The following is a 23,403-nucleotide window of genomic DNA, read 5'->3' on the forward strand; positions in this document are numbered from 1 at the left end:
AGGGTGAACCAACGGCAAAAGGAAGACCTTTCTCTCTGTCTCTCTCTCACTGTCCACTCTGCCTGTCAAAAAAAATAAATAAATAAAGAAATAGAGTCAGGATAGAGACCAACTTAGAGGAGTAGATGCTACATTCATTTTCTAGTTATCTTACGTTGAGAAATAAATAGAAGATGAGAAATTGGGTGGATCAAAATTATGGAGAAGTATGCAACTAACCTGATTTGCTGCTTAGAATAGAAACTGTCTGACTAGATTTTCTGGTTGAACAACACATTGTTGGCAAACTGCTAATCTGGCATCTGCTTATTAACAGTTTTTAATCGGAAGGATTGGTAATGAAACAAAAGTCAGTCTCATTGATGAAGCTTCTAACTTTGAAAGTAGTAAATAAAATACCTTTGTTGTATAGGATTTAATATAAGTAGTTGTCATTTTTTAATTATTCTTTTGCTTTTGAGGATAGAAAGCAAAGGTATAAGTAAAATGTTAAAGCATCATCATTATTAATATTATTGTTTTTAAAGACTTATTTATTTATTTGAAAGGCAGAGTTAGATCTGTACTCCCTCTGCTGGTTCACTTTAAAAAGGCTGCAACCACCAGGGCTGGGCCAGGCTGACATCAGGAGCCTGGAACTCCATTTGATGCCTTCCCAGGCACATTATCAGGGAGCTATATTGGAAGTGGAGCAGCTGAGACTTGAACTGTTGCTCATGTGGGATGCTGAAATTACAAGTGGCAGCTTAACCTGCTGTGCCACAACACTGGCCCCTTAAGACATAGTTTATCTTTTTAAGGATTTATTTATTTATTTATTTGAGAGGCAGAGTTACAGACAGACAGAGGGAGGTCTTCTATCCACTGGTTCACTCCCCAAGTGGCTGCAACGGCTGGAGCTGAGTTGATCTGAAGCCAGGAGCCAGGAGCTTCTTCTGGGTCTCCTACATGGGGAGGGGCCCAAGCACTTTGGCCATCTTCTGCTGATTTCCCAGGCCATTAGCAGGGAGCTGGATGGGAAGTGGAGCAGCCGGGATTTGAATCGGTTCCCATGTGGGATGCCAGCACTGCCAGTGGAGGCCTAACCTACTATGTCACAGTGCCAGCTCCTTCCTTCTTTTTTTAATACCTTAAGACATTATTAAATGCCTATTTTGTCTATCTTTAAAATTCATTTTGACTTAAAAATTGGTTATCAATTAATATCAGGTAAAGACTCAATATAGAATTTGTTTAATGACTAATCCTATAAAACTGCAATGGGATTTGTGAATAATAATAACTGTGTTGTTCAACAGAAAGTACCTAATTCTTATTCACAATTTCGATGTGATCATTAATAATGTAAGCTCATGGCTAGTGAGACAATGAAACTGGCAGCTTACTTAATTACAAAAAGTGCTATGCTTGTTGATATTGTTTGAATATTATGTGTATTTATCTTTCTCAGAATATGGTCCCTGGTTCTGTGTAGTTGGGATGGTGTTCACTTTCATGTATATGTGATATTTTTGGGTAGTTTTATATTTGTGAAGAGGGGACTAAGTGAAATGTCTTCTTATTGAATCACATGCATCTCCCTCTTCTCGCCCTATTCTTTTCTGGTCTCCCTACCTCCAGAACACTGGGAGCCAGCCTTATATCACCAGAGCAGGAGGTTGAATTCTGCATCATAAGTGATGAGATGAAAGTGAACAAAAAGGAATTCAGCTAAAATTGTGTTTTCTACTTAATCATTTTGGAATGAAATACACTACTCTGCTCACATAGATATAATTGTCATCTTACTTTTAAATCTGAATGAGTAACCAGGGATTTCCACTCATTTAAGAAAAGCTTCAAATATGAAAGACAGAGACCAGAGCAAATAACAAAGAGAGCTCGCAGGTTACCAAAACAATGCACAAAGTGGACGAAAACAGTGTCAACACTCAATTTAATTGTGTCCTCAAAGAGAAGAGAAAATAAAGATAGAGGACCAGTCCAATATTTTAAAATTAGGCATATAAGGAAAATAATAGAACATTTTCCAGCAGTGAAGGACACGCATCTCTCCATTAAAAGGCTTATTAATTGCAGTTTTTTAAAAAAGACTTTATTTTTTTGTTTGAGAGGCAGAGTGACAGAGAGGGTCTTCCATCTGCTGGCTTACTCCTCACATGGCCACACAGACTGGAGCTGGTTCCATCTGCTGGGTCACTCCTCAGACGGCCACAACGACTGGAGCTGGGCCAATCCGAAGCCAGGAGCCAGGAGCTTCTTCTGGGTCTTACCATGCAGGTGCAGGGGCCCAAGCACTTGGGCCATCTTCCCCTGCTTTCCCAGAGAGTTGGATCGGAAGAGAAGCAACTGGGACTTGAATCAGCACCCATGTGGGATTCCAGCACTCCAGGTAGAGGCTTAACCTACTACACCATAGTGCTGGCCCATCAATTGTAATTTTTACAAAGAAAGAAAGGGGGGAAAGTCTTAACTCCAAGGTATAATATTGTAAAGTTTAATTTTTAATTTTTTTTTACTTGTGAGACAGAGAGTGACTTTGATACACACAAATGCCTGCAGGGGCCCTGCATCGGGCCAGAGGATGGAGGTGGGAGCTGGGGGTCCAGTGCAGGAATTCAGCTCTCCCACGTGGGTGGCAAGAATCCAGACATTTGAGGTATCATTGCTGCCTCTCGGGATCTACATCAGCAGGAAGCTGGAATACAGAGTGGATGGGTGGGTGCATGGGCATTCTCAAATGTGACACAGGCATCTTAACCACACCAGGCTAAACTTCTACCTTGTAGTTTTTTAGTTCATACAAAGCGAAGCTCCGCAAGTTTCCAGAGGGGGAATATACAGGTGACTGTAGAGGATTAAGGACCAGAATGCTATGAGGCTTCTTAGCACTAACACTGGAAACCAGAAGACTGTGAGGAAAGCCTTTTAAGATTCTGACAATATATGATTTTCTATAACTCAGTTACTAAGTACCAGTAAATGAAGATTCTTGAAGACAGTGCAAAGAATTAAAGTTTCTCCTGTGCTCTCTTTCTCAGAAAGCTACTGAAGGAAATACCCTACAAAAAGAGAGCCAAGAAAGAGGAAGAAGTGACACAAGAAACCAGGAGAGACAAGGGAATTCCTAGGGATTAGTTAAAGGGAAATTCCATGACCATAATTTTGCATGAGACCTGGGAACTAACAGTCCAAGTTGGAACATGCTGGAAGACTACAGGAAATAGGAGATTTACTTGATAGAAGAGGGCACTTCAAAAGACTTTGGAGGTCGGCGCCACGGCTCACTAGGCTAATCCTCCGCCTGCGGCGCCGGCACCCTGGGTTCTAGTCCCAGTTGCTCCTCTTCCAGTCCAGCTCTCTGCTGTGGCCTGGGAAGGCAGTGGAGGATGGCCCAAGTCCTTGGGCCCTACACCCGCATGGGAGACCAGGAGAAGCACCTGGCTCCTGGCTCCGGATTGGCGCGCTACAGCCATTTGGGGGGGTGAACCAACGGAAGGAAGACCTTTCTCTCTGTCTCTTTCACTGTCTAACTCTGCCAGTCCAAAAAAAAAAAAAAAAAAAAAAGACTTTGGAGAGGTGGGATAAGTTAATTTTGGTACAAAAAATTTTTGAAATCCATGCATAGGTTTTTCACAGTACACATTTTGAAGTGTCCTCGTATTTGAATATATTGAGGAAAGGTAGTCATTTAACAGAGTTTGTAGATGTATTAATGGTAGAAACGAAAACTACGCAAATGGGAGAATTGTGTAGTTATTAACTATAAGAAAAGCAAAGTTAACAAAGAGTAATCGAGTTCCTTTGGCTCAGCTGTGAATATTCTGCTATGGTAATCTAAATGTGAGCATCAGTAATTGGCACAATTACTTAAAAGTTATGTAGGTTAGATGGAGGGAGGAGAGATATAATGGACTAAACTATTATCTTTTGTAATAGAAGCAAATAGATAATTTAAAAAATTAAGAAACATCTGTATAGAGCTACTACATAGAATGAAGTGAAAAATGCCCTTGATTTGAGAGTGGTTGCCTCTGAGATTAGGGATTTGGGGTTGGGGCAAGGGACTGCTATGTTTCTTGTAAAACTACTTAGTCTTTTAAAGTTGTGTATGTATCTCTGCTTAAAAAATTAATTTTAGGAACTGGCACTGTGGCACAGCAAGTGAAAGCCATAGCCTGCAGTGCTGGCATCCCATATGGGTGCTGGTTCCAGTCTTGGCTGCTTTTCTTCTGATCCAGCTCCCTGCTAATGTGCCTGGGAAAGCAGTAAAAGATGGGCCAAGTCCTTGGGCCCCTGCACCCACGTGGGAGACCCGAAAGAAGCTCCTGGCTTCAGATTGTCTCAGCTCCAGCCACTGCAGCTATTTGGAGAGTAAACCAGTAGATGGAAGACCTCTCTCTGAAACTCTGTCTTTCAAATAAATAAATCCTTAAAAAGTAATTTTAAGAATATGCCCATCACAGAAAGCTCTTTTGTACAAAATACATGTGCTTTGCAGGCATTCTTAACCTCTGAGGATTCTGAGAACTGTGTCATTTGAGGATGTAATTAGTAGATTCTTATGAAATTGCCAGTAGTAGTAGTGGTTGATATTATCCTTTAGTTGTAAATACTCATTTTGATATAATGCTAACAAATGATGATTTTTTTAACGCATGGCAGATTAAGATACACTGCAACACCTCAGAAGCATTTGCTTAGTTTTCTTCTGTTGTCAGCACTTTGCCTTGTGAATTGAGAATTCATATTTCTCTGTAGCTTATATTTAGGTTGAGTGATGATTCAGTTTCTCCCTCCTTTCTTTAGTTTTGTAAAAATAGTGTGTATTTATTACAGTCCTTAGGAGTGTGTAACGGGCTGGTGCTGGGCCGTAGATGGTTTAGCCTCTGCCTGCAATGCTGGCAACCCATATAGGCGCTGGCTTGGGTCCTGACCACTCCACTTTTGATCCAGCTCCCTCTTAATGCACCTGGGAAAGCAGCAGAAGATGGTCCAAGTCCTTGGGCCCCTTCCACACATGTGGGAGACCCAGAAGAAGCTTCTGGCTTCAGCCTTGGCCTAGCTTTGGCTGTTGTGGCCATCTGGGGAATGAACCAGCAGATGGAAGATCTCTTTCTCCCCTCCTTTTCTCTTTGTATCTCTGGCTTTTAAATAAATAAATAAATCTTTTTTTTTTTTTAAAGTATGTAACAGCTGCTCCAATAACAATGCCTAATTTTTAAGAAATTTTAATTATTTTTATTTGAAAATGATGAGAGGGTGTGGAGATATCTTCTACCTGCTGTTTTAATCCGTAAATGTCTGCAACAGATGGGGCTGGGCTAGGCTGGGAGCCAGGGACTCAATCCAGATCTCTGTTGTAAGTGAACAGGGACCCAACTACTTGACAATGACTCACTGATGTCCAGGGTGTGCATTAGCAGGAAGTTGGAATTAGGGAGTGGACTTGAACTCAGGCATTATGATGTGGGAGGTGGGTATCCCAAGTAAATGCCCACCCAGTGTTACTTCTTTAAAAGGGGAAGCTTACTTATGAATGGAAAATTTCTATTTGAAGCCATATTCCTTTTAAAATAAATAAAATTATTTTGTATTCTTTTAGATATTTGTTGAGTAGGGAGAAATTGATACTCTGCTGACATTATAGTTAGAAATTGTTTATAATCTCTGAAAATACCCAAAAAGAAACATTTATAGGGTTTGGAGTAGAATTTACTTTTTTTTTTTTTTTTTAAAGATTTATGTCTTTTTATTGGAAAGGCAGAGTTACAGAGGTTGGGAGTAGGGAGGGAGAGAGGGATGAAGGGAGGGAGTCTGCTGGTTCACTCTCCAGTTGGCTGAAACAGCGGAGCTAGGCTGATATGAAGCCAGGAGCCTGGACCTTCTACCAGGTCTCCCACGTGGGTGCAGGGGCCTAAGGACTCTTGGGCCATCTTCTGCTGATTTCCCAGGCTATAACAGAGAGCTGGTTCAGAAGTAGAGCAGGATAAGTGCTAAAATAAAGATAGGGAAAATGGCCAATAAAAATGGATTCTGGATGGGGCAGACATTGTAGTGCAGTGAGTTAACGCACCACTTGCAGGGTTTGCAGTCTCATAATGGAGTGCCGTCTCTAATCCTGGCTACTCTGCTTCTGCTCCAGCTCCCTGTTACATACCTGGGAAGCAGCAGATGATGGCTCAAATATTTGAGTTCTTGCCATCCATTCAGGAGTCTCAGATGGAATTCTAGGCTACTGGCTTCAACCTGGCCTTGTGTTGGCTATTGCAGCCATTTGAGGAGTGAACCAACCAGTGGAAGATCTCAATCAATCAACCTCTCTCTCTCCCTCTCTCTTCCTCTCTCTCCCTCTCTCTCTCTCTTCCTTTCTCTCTCTCTCCCTGTCACTCTGCCTTTCAAATAAATAGCTAAATGCATAAATAAGTCTTAAAAACAATAGAATTTGTTCTTCCAGGCCTGGTGGGCAAAGGCTGACAGAAGTTGAACCTTGCGGTAACAGTTTTCCAGGCCAGAGAAGTGGGAGGAAAGGCTCTCATTTCTGTGATTAACCAGCTGTATTGCTTATAAAGCTCTTCATACACTTTTCTTCTATTTTACTTTTAACTTAGTTGTTTGTCTCCTGCAAAGAATTTCTCGAGAATTGTTTGGGACAAGAGGGTCATCACAGTGAGTGGTTGTAGTCAGGGAGGCAGCATAGCTTTTTGTGTATGGTATTGATGTGAAATGAGGGAATCAAACTGTTGAGGAGCTTGTGTATGTATATCTTTCCATCCTAACACTTTCAGTGATGGTGGAGTCTCAGATTCTGCTCTTAATAGCTGTGTGGTCTTGGGTAAGTCATTTCTCCTCTTTGGGTTTCATTTTCTATTCCTTTAAAATGGGAAGATTAGTATAGATGGGGCATTTCCTATTGGTAGCCTCTTAGTATGTAGAAGAAAGCAGTGACCAAGTAAGTTTATGAATACGGGTTAAGCAAAGTGCAGTAGATTTCTTCACTGCAGCCGCACAGATTATGGCATGTAGATGGAATTCCTTGACTCTCAGCATGGCCTTGTAGGGACAGTCAGTAATATGTGTTCAGATTTAGAATCAGACATACCTGGATTTCAGTTCTAGGCTGCTACTTAGCTATGTGGCCTTGGGTAAGTTATTGAACCTCTTTGAGGAGGTCTGTGCCATACGTAAAGCAGGAAAGATAACACTTTATGGAGTTGTAGAGGTTAAGTGACAACACATTAAAAATGTCAGATGTCGTATCTGGTACATAGTGATTGAAAAAAGTGTAGCTTAATTTTTACAAATTCTAGATTTAGTATATATGTTATTGATATCCTGACTACATCTGATGTTTGAGGTGGGCTGTTTATTTGTCTCATGTACACTTTACTGTTCTTCCAAAGAAAACAAGTTATTCTTGAAGGCATCCACATAGCACACCCTTCTGGGGATTCAGAACGTATTTTATAGATACATGACAGTTTCTTTTTTTTTCTTTTTTTTTTCTTTTTTCTTTTTTTTTTTTTTTTCTTTTTGACAGGACATGACAGTTTCATCAAAACAGTGGAGTGAAATGAGAGATGGTTCTACCTGTTACATATTTATCTTATGTCTTTCATAACCCTGGGTAGAAGTCAATGAGCTATGAATATTAATTTTAAATTCTTTTGATTACTCAAGTTAAATGATTATATAGTTGAAATAACTAGGATTGTAAATGTGTTGGTCTTTGAGTAAACCATAAGGAAAGGTTTCAATAAAGTATAGTTTAATATTATGAATTATATTATTGAATACTAATGTGTTTACATTTTGTTTTTTCTCCAAGCAAATGGTTATGAGCCTTAGAGTTTCTGAGCTCCAAGTACTGTTGGGCTACGCTGGGAGAAACAAGCACGGACGCAAACACGAACTTCTTACAAAAGCCCTGCATTTGCTAAAGGCTGGCTGTAGTCCTGCCGTACAAATGAAAATTAAAGAACTCTACAGGCGGCGGTTCCCCCAGAAAATCATGACGCCTGCGGACTTATCCATCCCAAACGTACATTCAAGTCCTATGCCAGCAACTTTGTCTCCATCTACCATTCCACAGCTCACTTACGATGGTCACCCTGCATCATCACCATTACTCCCTGTTTCTCTTCTGGGACCTAAACACGAACTGGAACTCCCACATCTTACATCAGCTCTTCACCCAGTCCATCCGGATATAAAACTTCAAAAATTACCATTTTATGATTTACTGGATGAACTGATAAAACCCACCAGTCTAGGTAAGATTATTATTTGGTTAACTTTTGTGGTTAAAATTTTCATTTTAGATGTTTAATTTGACCTAGTATATTATGAATGAAATGAAATTTATATTTGGTAATAGCATCAAGGTGATGAAAAGGATTTTTCAAATTTAGATAAAATCAAATATAGAGTAAAGTCATCTTAAAAAGATGGTATCGACATGGTTACTGACACAATAACTATTAAAAGGTTTCAAGAATATAAACTTTAAAAGAGTAACATTTCAGACTGTTGGTTAATATTTTACAATTAAAGCTAAATCACTACCAGTCTGAATTCAGTTCTTAATTTTTGGCATTTGATAGCATCTAAAACAAATAACTGGCTAGTTTTGATTATTTAAATTCGTGAATGGTTTTAATTATCATAAAAGGAGATGTGAGCTTTGATGTGTAGTATTCAAATTTCAGCTGCATTTTTTTCAAGTGGACATGTGTGTTTTGCAGGCGCACGTGTGATCATGGTTGTATTATGAATGGTTGAAATTTTTTATACTGTGTTTTTTCATAATTTATTTTGTCTAACATAGAATTCAATTTAGTCAAGTTGTAATTTTAATTGCTATAAAACCACCTTGATTTACTTAATGTAGAATAAAACTGACCTTTTTGTGACCTTTGATGTCTTTGGTGTGGTATGTTTTGAAAAGCAGACTTCCAAGTGCTGGTCTGTTGTTATGAATCAGAGGTCTGCAAACAGTGGCTGGCAGCCTGAGTGTTTTCGGCAGCCTGTTTTTGTGGCTCTGAGCTAAGAATTAAAAACAACAACAACAACAAAAATCCTAGAGTTGAAAAAAAAGAAAAACAAGAAAATGTTAACAGAGACCATATGTACCTGCAAAACCTAAAATATTTATTCTCTGGCCTTTATAGAAAAAATTTGTCTTTCTTTGTTACAAATCATTTTAATATTTTGGTTTCAGGGATTGGAGAATGTTGGGGACATTTTGAAAATTTTCAGAGAACATTTTGAGAACATTTATTGAAATCTGTCTTTGAACTGAGAAGTGTTTTTTAATTAGATTTCGCAGAATTTATCAGAATATTAAAAGGTTATAGGAATCATTTTTAAACAACATGAATTTTTTTTATTTTATTCTTATAAAGGCTATAAAAGCAAACGAAACTTAATACTTATTAAGAACCTACTGTGTGTTTATAAAACTTACACATGCTCTTTGTAAACTTTGAAATTGCCAAAGTTCCTTCCTTCTTAGTGGCTTAGTGTGCATGCGTATACAAGCAAATTATGTTAATTCTTTTTCCCAGAAGGAATCATATACATAGTATTGTTTAGCTTGGCTTTTTCCACTAATAATATAAACATTTTGTCTATCTCATGTATCTCCCGCTTATATTAAAGGCCATATCTATCTACCTATCTACCTGTTTAGTCTGTATGTGTGTATGTATACTTTTAGTTTAGTTCCTTTCTTGTTGAAGATTATATATTCCATGATTTAAATGAGTCTTTTATTAAAAGACAAATTATTCTGGTTTTTCACTATCAAGAACATGCTGCAGTGAATATTTGAAATTTAAAAGGAAAAGGTATTGGTGCTTCTATTTTGATTCCTAGGTTTTAAAATTTCTTCTGATCTTAATTACTGTGTTGTACTGTTTTCATTTTTACTAATGTAAATTTGAAGTGTCAGTTTCATTGGATAATGTTACATATATATGTAAATTTTGTTACAGAGGAGGAAATGCAAACTGGACATGCATTATGGCTGTATTGGATAATATTTGCAAAATTTAAGATTATTTTTATCTTACTAAGGAATTTTGCTTGAATATATATATATATATATATATAGATTTTCATTTTTCATTTTCTATACTAGTTGTCTTTTCATTGTTACTGTGTAAGCAGTAACCTGCATAAGCATTGTAGTTTAAGCATTGTAGTTTAACTTTTTAGTTTTTTTAAGATTTATTTTATTTGAAAGGTAGTATGATAAGAGAGAGGGAAAGAAAGATTCCTTCATCTGCTGGTTTGCTCCCTAAACGCCTGCAACAACTGGGCCAAGCCTGGTCAGGAACTCCGTCTGAGTCTCTTATGTGGATGGGAAGAACCCAAGTACTTGGGCTGCCTCCAAGTACTTGGGCTGCCAGAACTGGTACTCTGATATGGGTATGAGTGGCTAAACCTGCTGTGCCCTGTCAGTGTCTGCCCCATGGAGCTTGACTTTATAAATTATAATTTATGTCTTTAAAAATTTTTTATTTTTATTTGAAATGCAGAGAGAGAGAGAGAGAATCGTAAATAGACTGAGATTTTCTACTCAGTGGTTGATTAAAGACCTCCAACAGCCAGGGCTGGGTCAAGCTGAAGGCAAGAGCTGGGAACTCAACCTGGGTTTCCTGTCTGGTAGGTCTCCTATTTGGGGAGCAGGGACTCAAGTACTTGAGTCATCATCTACCTCCCAGGGTGTACACAAGCAGGAAGCTGGAGTTGAGAGGGGAGCCTAGACTGTAACCCAGGTCCTCCAATATGGGATGTGGATATCCCAAGCAGTTTCTTAACTACTGCTGCAAAATATCTCCTCCCATAATTTACATCCTATAATCTATTGTTTTAATACTTTTCGGGTACTTTTATCCTTAGGAGTTTTTAAACATGTAGTAATAATTGGAATACATCTGATTTTCCCCTAAGATGCTGGAAGCAAAGAGCTCCTAAGAAATTTTGATAAGCTACAGTTTTTTGTATCTTTCCATAATATTTTACCTCAGTAACTATTTTTAAAAGATTGGGCAGTCTATTTTAAATAATTTTTCTGTCTTATGCTTTATCTGAAAGCTTAAAAAATTTAAACAAACATCTTTTAATTCCATTTTTTCACAAACTATTTTTTTAAGATTTATTTATTTATTTGAAAGTCAGATTTACACAGAGAGAGAAGGAGAAGTAGAGAGTGGGAGAGGTCTTCCATCCACTGGTTCACTCCCCAGTTGGCCGCAACAGCCGGAGCTGCGCTGACCAAAGCCGGGGGCTTCTTCCGGGTCTCCCACATGGGTGCAGGGGCCTAAGGACTTAGGCCATCTTGTACTGCTTTCCCAGGCCATAGCAAAGAGCTGGATTGGAAGTGGAGCAGCCAGGACTTGAACCGGTGCCCATAAGGGATGCCGGCACTGCAGGCGGTGGCTTTACCTGCTATGCCACATCACGGGCCCCACAAACTTTCTTTTTTTATATTTATTTATTTTTGTCTGTTTGAAAGGCAGAGATGAGAGATTGTCTATCTACTGGTTCATTATACAAATGCCTACAGAATCCAGGGCTTTAGTTCCCAAATGCCCAGAACAGCTGGGTCTGGGCCAGGCTGAAGCCAGGAGCCTGGAATTTAACCTGGTGTCCCATAATGATGGTGTTACAGGTTGCAGAGGGGAGGGTGGTTACCGGAGCGAGTTTTATGGGTTCTTTCCTGCAGCTTAGTATAGAAATAAAAAACTGGGAGACAATTTGCAAAGAAATGAAACTTTTGTTTGATTAGCAAGTGACAGTAAAGCATCTGGTTCGAGAGAAGACCAGGTTGAATGCTTGATCAGGATTCTCGCTCTCAGGAAGTGTTCGGCGTTTTTGAGGCATTACTGTCTTTTCATTGGGTCATTCTGTGGGGGTCCCTGTTGGATGGGGGTTTCGCATATGTTTGCTGATTGGCTTGGAGCTCATGGAGATAGAAGGGGTCTCTTGGAGACAGCCCAGTTCTCCTTAGGGGCTCAGTTCCCTCCTCTGCTAGCTCTTGGTGGAAGATTGCAACTAACTTGAAGGTATGGTTTAAGACCACAAGGTCACCCATGCAGCTCAAGAATCTGCACGGGAGATGCCCACAGGTCTGGAAACAAGCTCTCCAGCCATAGCTGACAGCCTGCTTGGGAAGGACATTCTGCCCACATCCGAGGGGCACACAGACCCCCAGCCCCACGGGATGGCCTCAGGTGACAGGGATCCAAGTACTTGAGCCACCACCTGCTGTCTCTCAAAGTACATGCTAGCAGGAAGCTAGAATTGGAGCTGGAGCCAGGACTTAAATCTAACCACTTTCATATGGCCTGTGTGCATGCCAAGTGGTGTCATTACCTCTGCACCAAACACCTGCCCCATCTGAGAACTTCAGAAAAACACTTCAATGAGATTCTTTGACGACTTTAAAACAGTGTTGAAGTTTTGCCTATTGCTGATAGCCAGTGTATATAAACCATCTCATTTGTAAGGTTTACTAATTGAAATACTAAACTATTTCCCATGAGATTTATTGAATTGGGCTTTTTTTGTGTAGTCAGTCCTCATTATTTGCTGATTATGCACTTGTGAATTTGCTGGCTTGCTGAAATTTATTTGTAACTTTGAAACAATACTCATTGGTGCATCGGGTTAACGCCCTGGCCTGAAGTGCCGACATCCCATATGGGCGCCAGTTTGAGACCTGGCTGCTCCACTTCCGATCCAGCTGTCTGCCATGCAGTAGAAGATGGCCCAAGTCCTTGGGTCCCTGCACCCAAGTGGGAGACCCGGAAGAAGCTCCTGGCTTTGGATTGGTGCAGCTCCAGCTGTTGCGGCCAATCGGGGAGTGAACCATTGGATGGAAGACCTCTCTTTCTCTCTCTCTCTCTCTGTCTGCCTCTCCTCTCTCTGTGTAACTCTGACTTTCAAATTAATAAATAAAGCTTAAAAAAAACCAATACTCATGTTACTTTGTACATGTGGGGATTGGAAAACATTTGACGCTTTGCTGCCCTAGTTTCTATCTGTGATCCTACTAGGTGACAGTGTGTCTCCTTGTTTTCGGTTCTCGTACTGTAAACACATATTCTGTTTGGTGGTCTAGGTAGTGCCACTTTTTTGTTTGTGTTTTTGTGCTTTTGTGGGGAGTGATTTTGCTGTTTAAAGTTTAGCAAGTATAGTGCCAAAGTGTTGCCTAGTGTTCGTAAGTACAAGAATGCTGTGATGTGCTTAACGTAGGAGGTGGGTAAGTCACACCTGAGTCAGCGTGGTTGGCTGTGAGTTCTGTGTTAGTGAATCAATGATATATATTAAATAAAATGTCTTTAAAGTTGTGTGTTTGATCAGTTGATGAGAGTATTGTGACCAAAGGCTCGTAAGACTCTGATTTTCCCCAGTAACAGTGGTTCAGTATTTACTAATGCAGTGTTCCAGTGACTTTATTGAACCTAACTGCAACAAATAACACTTAAAGTGTAAGTTTAATACCAGTTTTCATAAATAAATTCATTCTTTGTGATACCCACACAAAAAATGAATAGAGTTGCTTGGTACTATGTAAATAGATTTCTGATTTCTCATTGTTATGATAGAATTAAAATAAAAGCAAACATTTTTATTATCATAAAAAGATCTCACCAGAAGTTAATTTGTGGCAGTTTATAGATTCAGGAAGTATTTGTTGCAAGAGAATGCTTAGTGAATCTGCAAAATATTTGTTGAAACAAAGATTGAGTAATTGCGTAGTTTAAGTGTGTGTGTGTTTGTGTGTGTAAAGATTTATTTATTTAATTGAAATACAGAGTTAGAGCGGGAGAGAGAGTTCTTTCATTTGCTGGTTCACTCCCCAAGTTGCCGAAATGGCTGGGGCTGGGCCAGGCTGAAGCCTGGAGCTGCGCACTTCACCTGGGCCTCTCACGTGGATGGCAGGGGCCCAAGTAGTTGGGTCATCTTCCTCTGAATTCTCAGACACAGTAAAAGGGAGCTGAATTGAAAGTGGAATGGCCAGGACTTGAACTGGTACCCATATGGGATATCAGCATGGCAGGCGGCAGCTTAACCTGCTACAACTTTGGCCCTAAGATGAGTATATTTTAAGACTTGATTATTTTATAGACTCTTTAATGTTATTAAAGACTGTTCCTGATATGAAGTGGCTGCATTTATCACAGAATTTAGTTTCCGGAATGATTATTTCTGCCAATAAATCGTTTGGTTTGAATCTAGTAAAACTATTATTTGAAAAACTAAATATATTTCATCATTCTTTTTATTTCTAAACATACATACATTTAAAATCAAGCTCCTTGGGGCAGGCACTGTGGTATAGTAGGCTAAGCCTTTGCCTGTCCCACCAGTATTCCATATGGGCGCTAATTCGTGTCCCAGCTGCTCCACTTCCAATCCAGCTCTTTGCTTATGGCCTGGGAAAGCAGTGGAAGATGGCCCAAGTGCTCCTGGCTCCTGGCTTCTCAGATCAGTCCAGCTCTGGATTGTGGCCATTTAGGGAGTGAACCAGTGGATGCAAGACCCCCCTCTCTCTCTCTCTCTCTCTGTCTTTGCCTGTAACTGTGCCTCTCAAATAAATAAATAAATACTTTTTTTTTTTTAAAAAAAAATAAAGCTCCTAAGAGCTTACTTTTCACCTGTAGTTTGTCACAACTATAACTTGAATTTACAGTATGATAGGCAAGTGTAATTTTTCATCTTTTCTTTTCCATTATGACCACAAGCACTGGATTTAAGCACATTTTTTAAGAGGTGAAGTAAGCTGAATATTTTTTATGCATGGTTTGTGTTTCCAACTGAAATTGAAACAATAGTTCTAATAACTCCCATTTTATTAAGTAGCCTTGTCTATTGTTAAAGTCATTTTGCACGTGCCTGAGTGAGAGAGAGAAGGGGGGGTCAATCTTCCATCCACTGATTCATCCTCCAAATGGCTGCAATGGCCAGGGCTGGTCTGTGCCAAAGCCAGGAGCCTGAAACTCCATCTGGTCTCCCATGTGGGTGGCAGGGGTCCAAGTACTTGGGCCATCCTTTGCTAGCACTAGCCCCTTAACTAGAAGAATTGAGCCATGAAATAAAGGTGGTTCTTAAGTAAAATGATTTATTGTCAGTGTGAAAATCCTTGGTTTTGTATGGTAGCTATTTCAAATGCCTTTTTTTTTTTTTTAGGGAAAGGGTTTGTTGAGGGAAACCGGACAGACCTGAAAGAAAGGGCAAAGAAGGAAAAGAGGGAGGAGAGCGTAAGAGAGAGATCCAGAGACAGAGATCAGGAGACGGAGAGAAAGCTCAAATGCTTTTAAAAAATCTTTTTGGGGCTGTGCTGTGGTACAGCAGAATAAGCCACAACCTGTAGCACTGGCATCCTGTGTGGCTGTTGGTTCTTTTCAGTGCTGCTCTGCTTCTGATCCACTTCCCTGCTGATGCGCCTGGGAAGGCAGTGGAAGATGGCTCAGTCCCAGAGGCCCCGCACCCATGTTGGAGACTCAGAGGGTTGGCTCCTGGCTCCTGACTTTCGCCTGGCCTAGCCTTGGTCATTGTGGCCATTTGGGGAGTGAACTAATGGATAGAAGATCTTGCTCTCTCTGTCTCTCCTTCTCTAACTCTGCCTTTCAAATAAATAAATCTTTTTAAAAACAATCTTTTCATTAATCTAAGATTTTCCCTTTACATAGGTTTATTCTTTCCCCCATGCAGAATGAATTTCACTTTCCTTCATGTTGCCTTAACATTTATCTTACCTCTTATCCTCAGAATGCTAACAGCTCTTCAGTATTTATCTGTATATTCCCATAACAGCTAGAGAGGACTTATTACATAGTATTTGTTCAGTAAACAGTTATTAGCTCTCCTACTCATTTTTAATACAACGTATGGACTATTTTGTTTCACTTCAACTCAGTGGATTTTAACCATTTTCCTGCACAGCTGAGGCAATGCCATGCTCCGCTATCATGAGCAGATTCCTATGATAGGGCTGGGGAGTAGAGTACAGGGGTATCCTTTCCCTTAATGCCACACATGTGCTCTGATCTCTGAATAATAGATGACTCTGAAATTTAATATAGTCTAATCATAAAAAAACTCCCTAATTATAAAAATACCACACTTAAGGTAGAACCATGGACTGACTTTGCATTAGTGTGTCTCTTGGTGTTGATGAGTTAACGGAATTTGCGTAATTATGAAAGTCAGAAGGATGTGGATAAAAAAAAATCTTATATCCTTTCAGTGATAAGATGATTACATCATATTTGCCCTCAGCCCACAAATATTTTATTTAGAGTAGTACCCATATTATTGTAAATAGTTCCTAATATTGTTTATTATTTATTTGCCTGTGTTAGATCATAATGGCAAAAAAGAAGTATTTTCATGATGGCTGAAAGAATCTGATTCTTTAAGAAGCAGTATTTGACTTGAGTCAGACTTGAGTAAACAAATCTATTAATACACAGTTTTATATTTGTTACTAATTTAGTATTTTTCTTTGACTCAGAAATTTTCAAAAGCAGTACTCTTAGAGTTTTAAGTAGTTTTAGTCATTTCAAAGACCAACATTTAAAGAACAGACAGCTTTGCATTCACTTGCAGTAGCCTTGTAGAAGTTTAGTGGTTCATCTTGTTTGCTCAGATTTAAACCAAATTACATCTTAGGGGATGTCTTCCTTTTCAGGGTTTTTTTTTAAGGGCTCAAATATTTTCTTCCTGTGTCTTTAAAATTTTTTAAAGATTTATTTATTTATTGTTTGAAAGGCAGAATTACAGAGAGGCAGAGGCAAAGCAAGAGGTCTTCCATCCACTGTTTCATTCCCCAAATGGGAACTGTGGCTGGAGCTGGGCCAATCCAAAGCCCAAAGCCAGGAGCTTCTTCCCAGTCTTCCACATGGGTGCAGGGGCCCAGGTACCTGGGCCATCTTCTTCTGTTTCCCCAGGCCATAGTAGAGAGCTGAATTGGAAGTGGAGCAGCTGGAACTCCAACTGGCACCCATACGGGATGCTGGCACTGCAGGTGGCACTTTACTTGCTATGTCATAGCGCCGGCCCCCTTCATTAGGTTTTTAAAGGTCTTAGGCATTAGATCATGTTATGGCTTAGATATTTTTTGCTGATTGATACGAAGCATAATAGTTGTTGACTTTGAGTGTTATTTATAATTCAGTGTTCTTTGAGGGGTGTGGAACCTTTTCTCTGCCAAGAGGCATTTGAATATTTATAGCATCATTCACAAGCCATACAAAATTATGGACTTAAAACTTAGCCTACAATAGATTTATTGAATTTCAAGCCCCAGTTGCCTTGGCACAGGGCCAGACCAAAGGCCCATGGGCTAGACATTTCCCACTCCAGTATCTATTTGGTTATTGAAGGATACAGTATCCCCTTGCTGTGATCTGAATATCTGTCTCCCAGAATCTGTATGCTGTAACCTAATCCCCAATGCAGTAGTATTAAGAGGTGGAGCCTTTAGGAGGTAATTAGGTCATGAGGGTAGAATTCTCATGAGTGGGATTGGTGCCTAGTGGAGCTTTTTTGCCACTTCTGCCATGCGAGGACATTAACAAGAAGGTGCCATAAATCTGCTGATTCCTTGATCTTGGTTTCCTTGTCTCCCAAACTGTGAGAAAAAAATTTGTGTTGTTTATAAATTACCCAGTCTAAGGCATTTTGTTAGAGCTCCTGAATGGACTGAGATACTCCTTTTAGTCAATCCAGTTTGAATAAATTAATCAATAAAACTAACGAATGAAGAAAGATGCATTACTTTTAGTTCTTGCTTTAACGTATAGTCATTTGCCAATCTTTGATATAGGTAAAGGCCTTTTCTTTGAGAATGGTGATTTCCCAATTTAGGGTTCATTAAAGTAGCAAGAGAATTTACAGTTTAATAAAGCATTCTGATTATAGAATCTTATGATTAGACAAGAAATATTTTATAGTTATCTTACAAGATTTCATAGCATTTTTTTTTTCCTCAAGATTTATTTATTTTGAAAGGCAGAGTTATAGAGAGAGGGGTAGACAAAGAGGTCTTCCATCTGCTGGCTCACTACCCAAATAATGACAGCAGCCGGGGCTGGGCCAGGCCAAAGCCAGAAGCTAGAAGCTTCCTTGGAGTCTTCTATGTAAGTGCAGAGGCATAAGTGCTTGTGCCATATTCTGCGGCTTTTCCCAGGTTCATTAGCAGGGAGCTGGATCAGGAATGGAACAACTGGGACTCAAACTGGCTACCCTGTGGGGTGGTGGCTTAACCCAGTACAGCACAAAACTGGCCCATTTCTCTTTATAAACAAAATCACTATTATTTATTTTGAGAGGTAGAGTCACAGACAGTGAGAGGGAGAGACAGAGAGGAAAGTCTTCCATCCGCTGGTTTATTCCCCAAATGGCTGCAATGGCTGGAGCTGGGCCGATCTGAAGTCAGGAGCCTCTTTCGGGTCTCCTGCGCTGCTGCAGGGGCTCAAGGACTTGGTCCATCTTCTACTGCCTTCCCAGCCCACAGCAGAGAGCTGGATCGGAAGAGCAGCCATGAATAGAACCGGCGCCCAAATAGGATGCTGGTACCAAAGGCAGAGGATGAACCCACTGTACCACAGAGCCAGGCCTATTTTGTTTTATCTTTCTGTTTTTTAAGACTTACAAGAAGGTGACTTCTATTTAAGTTTCGTTTCTGAAATCATCTTTTCATTAAACACCAAGAATGTCTGTTTTTTGGGTTATGTACTTTTGGATTTTCCTAAGCTCTGTTATGAGTAGTTCTTACTTGATGTGGGATGATATACCAATACTTTCAAGAGAAGACCAGAAACCTTGGTGTGTTGGGTTTATAGTCTTTGATTTAGAAAACTAGATTAACCCCTTTTCCTTTTTTAAAGTGGGAGATTTCTATATAGGTACTGACAACTGTTCTAGACTTGGGAGGATATATGGATAATTTATACAAAAGAGTTGAATTTAAAAATAAGTGTGTGTATGTATAAACTTAGGTTTTGCCTTAGGCAAAAAGGCAGCAGATGCTTCAACACTTCTCAATAGTTAAAATGATCCGTCTTGTTCTGTGCAATGCGAGTAAGGTTTCTGCTACATCTTAATGCCATTGGTTACCGCTGTTTTCTGCCAAGGGCTCCTCTGGCATTAGATTATATTTCACAGTTTCCTTCTCCTCTCATTTTTTATAATTGAGTTTTCCTTCTTCCACATGCCTAATAGCCAGTGCCTGGAGAGCGTGTGATGCAAATTCAAGGATGCAGGCTCTGACAAGCATTGGAAAGGGTGTTCAAAGGCTTTACGATTCACTCTACTCCGCTTTTAGAAAATTTGCTTTCTAACAATGCAGCACAAGCTGTGCTCTTCTATATTTGAATTTTGGGGACTCAAAAGCACTTATTTTTCTTTAGGCAGCTTTCTTTTCTAGAAACTTTTCTTAATCTGGCAGTGCTATTTCCTGACTTTCAAAACAAAAATCTTTGAAGATTCACCTTCTAAATCCTAAATTTTTTTGTTGTTATTATTTTTAGTTGGTGATTTCGATGTAATATTTTTATTCATGTTTGTGTACTTGCTGAGAAAGCCCCAAGGCCTGCAGTGTGTTTTCACTAAATGGGTGTTTAGGGGCCAGCATTTGGCCTAGTGGTTAAGATGCCTTCATTACTTTGCAGTGCCTGTGTTTGAGTCCTGGATCCTGGCCCCCAAGTCCATTGTCCTGCTTGTGCAGACTGTAGGAGGCAGCAAGTGATGGCTCAAGCAATCGGTCACAGCCACCCATGTAGGAGACCCGGGTTAAGTTCCTAGCTTCTGGCTTCCTCCTTGGGCATCTGGGGGATGAACCAGCAGGTGGGCATGTTCTGTTGTCTGTACATTTCGGTCTCTGGGTCTCTCTCACACACACACATACAAATGGTTTCTGAGTATTGTATTATCTTGGGAATACAAGAATGATAAACTTAGGGCTGTAATTACAACATAGTGGGTTAAGCCAGTGCTTCACACACACACACACACACACATCTAATATCTGAGAGCTGGGTCTAGTTCTACCAGCTCCCATTCTGATCCAGCTTCCTGTTAATGTGCCTGGAAAAGCAGCACACATCTGAAGCCCAGGTGCTTGGGTCCTGCCACCCATGTGGGAGACCTGAATCTGTATGAAGTTCCTGGTTTTGGTCTGGCCCAGCTCTGGCTGTTGTGGCCATTTGGGTAGTTAAATGGAGTGGACCAGTAGATGTAAGATTCTCTCTCTCTCTCTCTTCTTTTTCCCCTTTCTCTCTTCTTTTCCTCCCTCTTTCCCTCCCTCCCTCCCTCTTAACTCTGCCTTTAAAAAATAAAAGAATAATAGACTTTTTTGGTTGGAAGGGAATCTTGACAATCAATGAATAGAAAGAACTCTTCTATATAATTCGTGAATTTGAAATAAAAATTTTAAAGTGAGGGATTGAGACTCAGAAGTGAAAAAGTTTACTTTTAATTTATTTTCATTTTTATTTGAAAGGCAGGAGACAGAGAAAGATCTTCCATGTACTGGCTCACTCCCCAAATTAAGTCAGGGCTGGGCCAGGTGGAAGCCAGGAGTCTGGAACTTAGTCTGTCATGGGGGTGGCAGAGACCCAAGTACCAAAGCCATCACCTGCTGCTCTCCTGGATATATATTACCAGGAAGCTGGAATTCAAATAGGAGGAGGACTTGAACCCAGCAATCTCATGTGGGATGTGGACATCCCAAGTGATGTCTCAACCTCTGTGCCAAACACCCATTCCATACTTTAAGAAATCCAACATATAAGCATTTACTGGGTGACGGGGGGTGGGGGGGGGTGGGGCAGCACTGTGGTGTGGTGGGTTATGCTGCCGCCTGTAGCGCTGGCATCCCATCTATGTGCTGGTATCCTATCCTGGCTGCTCCACTTTTAATCCAGCTCCCTGCTGCTAATATGCTTAGGAAGGCAGCATAGGATGGCCCAAGTGCTCAGGCCTCTGCACCACCTTGGAGACCCAGGAAGAAGTTCCTAGCTCCTGGTTTCAGCCTGGCTCAACCCTGGCTGTTGAAGCCATTTTGGGAGTGAACCAGTGGATGGAAGATCTTTCTCTCTTTCTCTCTGCACCTACCTCTCCGTTACTCTGCTGTTCAAATAAATAATTAAATCTTAAAAAAAAAAAAAAGTTTATTGGGGATATAATTTAAAGATCAAACACCTGGGCCGGCGCTGCGGCTCACTAGGCTAATCCTCCGCCTAGCGGCGCTGGCACACCGGGTTCTAGTCCCGGTCGGGGCACCGGATTCTGTCCCGGTTGCCCCTCTTCCAGGCCAGCTCTCTGCTGTGGCCAGGGAGTGCAGTGGAGGATGGCCCAGGTGCTTGGGCCCTGCACCCCATGGGAGACCAGGATAGCACCTGGTTCCTGCTATTGGATCGGTGCGGTGCGCCGGCCGCAGCGTGCCAGCCGTGGCGGCCATTGGAGGGTGAACCAACGGCAAAAGGAAGACCTTTCTCTCTGTCTCTCTCTCTCACTGTCCACTCTGTAAAAAAAAAATAATAAAATAAATAAATAAATAACACCTGGTTTATACTATTTGAAATTCAGCATTTCAGAATTTGCCTGTGTGTCCTGTAGAGCTTTGGCCCCTCCTGAGCACAGATTTGATTGCCATGAGCATTGCAGAGCTGCCAGCTGGAGGACTAGGTTTTGGGTAGTTGGGAAGAGCCCAGTGTTGGCAGTTCATTTTTTATTGATAGGTAGCGCTTGGGAGACAACTTTAATCTGAGCTCCCTACCTCAGTTTTGTTAGTGCTTGCGCATGCTGATTATCAGTTTGAGGCAGAGATTAGTTATTCTAATTTTTGGCATTGCTCCTGGCCAAATCTATTCAAACTGGAATGTAAATAAGCTTTAGATGTGCCAAAGATGGGGATATGGCAGAGCAAAAGGAACTGGATGTTGAATGTAGTATTAGAATTGAGTCACTTTTATTTAAAAAATAAAACTGAGTTGAAAAAACAAATTTTTATTATCTTCATGTTTTCTTTCAAAAAAATCTGTAGTTCTTAGAATTTTGTTTTGAAGCTTCATTTTTAAATCAAAATGTTATTTTCAAAGCCAGCACTGTAGCGAAGTGGGTAAAGCCACCACCTGTAATGGGCACTGGTTCAAGTCCCAGCTGCTCCACTTCCAATCCAGCTCTCTGCTATGACTGGCAAAGAAGTAGAGGATGGGATGCTGGCACTGCAGGCATCCTCAGCCCTGTCCTAGTTTTTACTCCTCATGTGCAGGTTACATATATAATTACCAATTTGTGTTTACCAGTTAAGAAATTACAAAGAAAATGCTCAGTTGAGTGGATTACATAAAGATCTATGCATCAGGGTTTTTTGTTGTTGTTGTTGTTTTGTTTTGTTTTTTTATAGTCAAGCATTTAGGGCAGCTGTTAAGACAAGTGTGTAAGGTGCTGCTTGGAATGCCTGCATCCTGTATCAGAGTGCCTGGTTCTGTCCCAGATTTCCTGCTTCCTTCTCTTGTGTATCCTGGGAGTTAGCAGGTGATGGCTCATGTATTTTGATCTGTGACATCCTCATTGGAGACCATGATTGAGTTCCAGACTCCAGATTCTACATGGCCTTCTGCTAGTTCACTCCCAAATGGCCAGTGCTGGGCCAGGCTGAAGCCAGGAGCCTGGACCTCCATCCAGATCTCCCACATGGGTGGCAGGGGCCTAATCGTCTTCTGCTTCTTTGACAGGGAGCTGGATGGGAAATAGAGCAGTGGCCCTTGACAAATAAAAATATTTTATGGATTTTTCTTCAAAATAATTTACTAAATTTTATAACATTTTGTTCCTTTTAAATGGACATGTCCCTGGGTCAGGTGAAATTGCTGGTTATATGCCTGCATCCCATGGTGGCATGTCTGGTTTTGATTCCTGCTCCCACCCCTTGACTCATCTTCCTGATGATGCAGACCTAGTAAAGCAGCAGTGCTTACCTGCCTTACACCCATGTGAGAGACCTGGATTGAGTTCTCAGCTTCTGGCACCAGCCTCAGCCCAGCCCACGCCTTTGTGGACACTGGGGAAGTGAACCAGCAGATGGAACCATTCTCTCTCTCTCTCTCTCTCTCTCTCTCTCTGTCTCTGTTTCTGTCTCTCAAATAAAACAAAAAAAATGTTAGAAGTAAAAAAGATATCTCCTTGAATTTTTTTAATAGAAGTCATTGGCAAGAAATGAAATCAGTGTTTAAATGCTGAATGTCTTTTGTATTCCATGCATACATTGAAAGGGGGTTTGTGGTTTTAATTTAACACAATAATCCTTACCAGTGTATATTGTAACTGCAGTAGTAGTTAAACAGATCGGTTTGCACCCGTATGAAATTCACAGTATATATA

At 40.5% G+C, this 23,403-nt stretch overlaps 1 protein-coding gene across 2 annotated transcripts in view; it reads left to right on the forward strand.

Annotated features, from left to right (window-relative positions):
* The window catches only part of PIAS1 (protein inhibitor of activated STAT 1), a 143,444-nt gene that overhangs the window by 34,145 nt on the left and 85,896 nt on the right, over positions 1–23,403 (forward strand). For both annotated transcript variants that reach the window (XM_062206208.1, XM_062206207.1), the window contains exon 2: positions 7,829–8,273. In XM_062206208.1, coding sequence (XP_062062192.1) covers positions 7,829–8,273 — 445 coding nt within the window. The remainder of the gene's footprint in view (positions 1–7,828; positions 8,274–23,403) is intronic.

This window comes from Lepus europaeus, chromosome 11 (genome assembly GCF_033115175.1).
Source record: "Lepus europaeus isolate LE1 chromosome 11, mLepTim1.pri, whole genome shotgun sequence".
In the NCBI taxonomy this organism is placed as follows: Eukaryota; Metazoa; Chordata; class Mammalia; order Lagomorpha; family Leporidae; genus Lepus; species Lepus europaeus.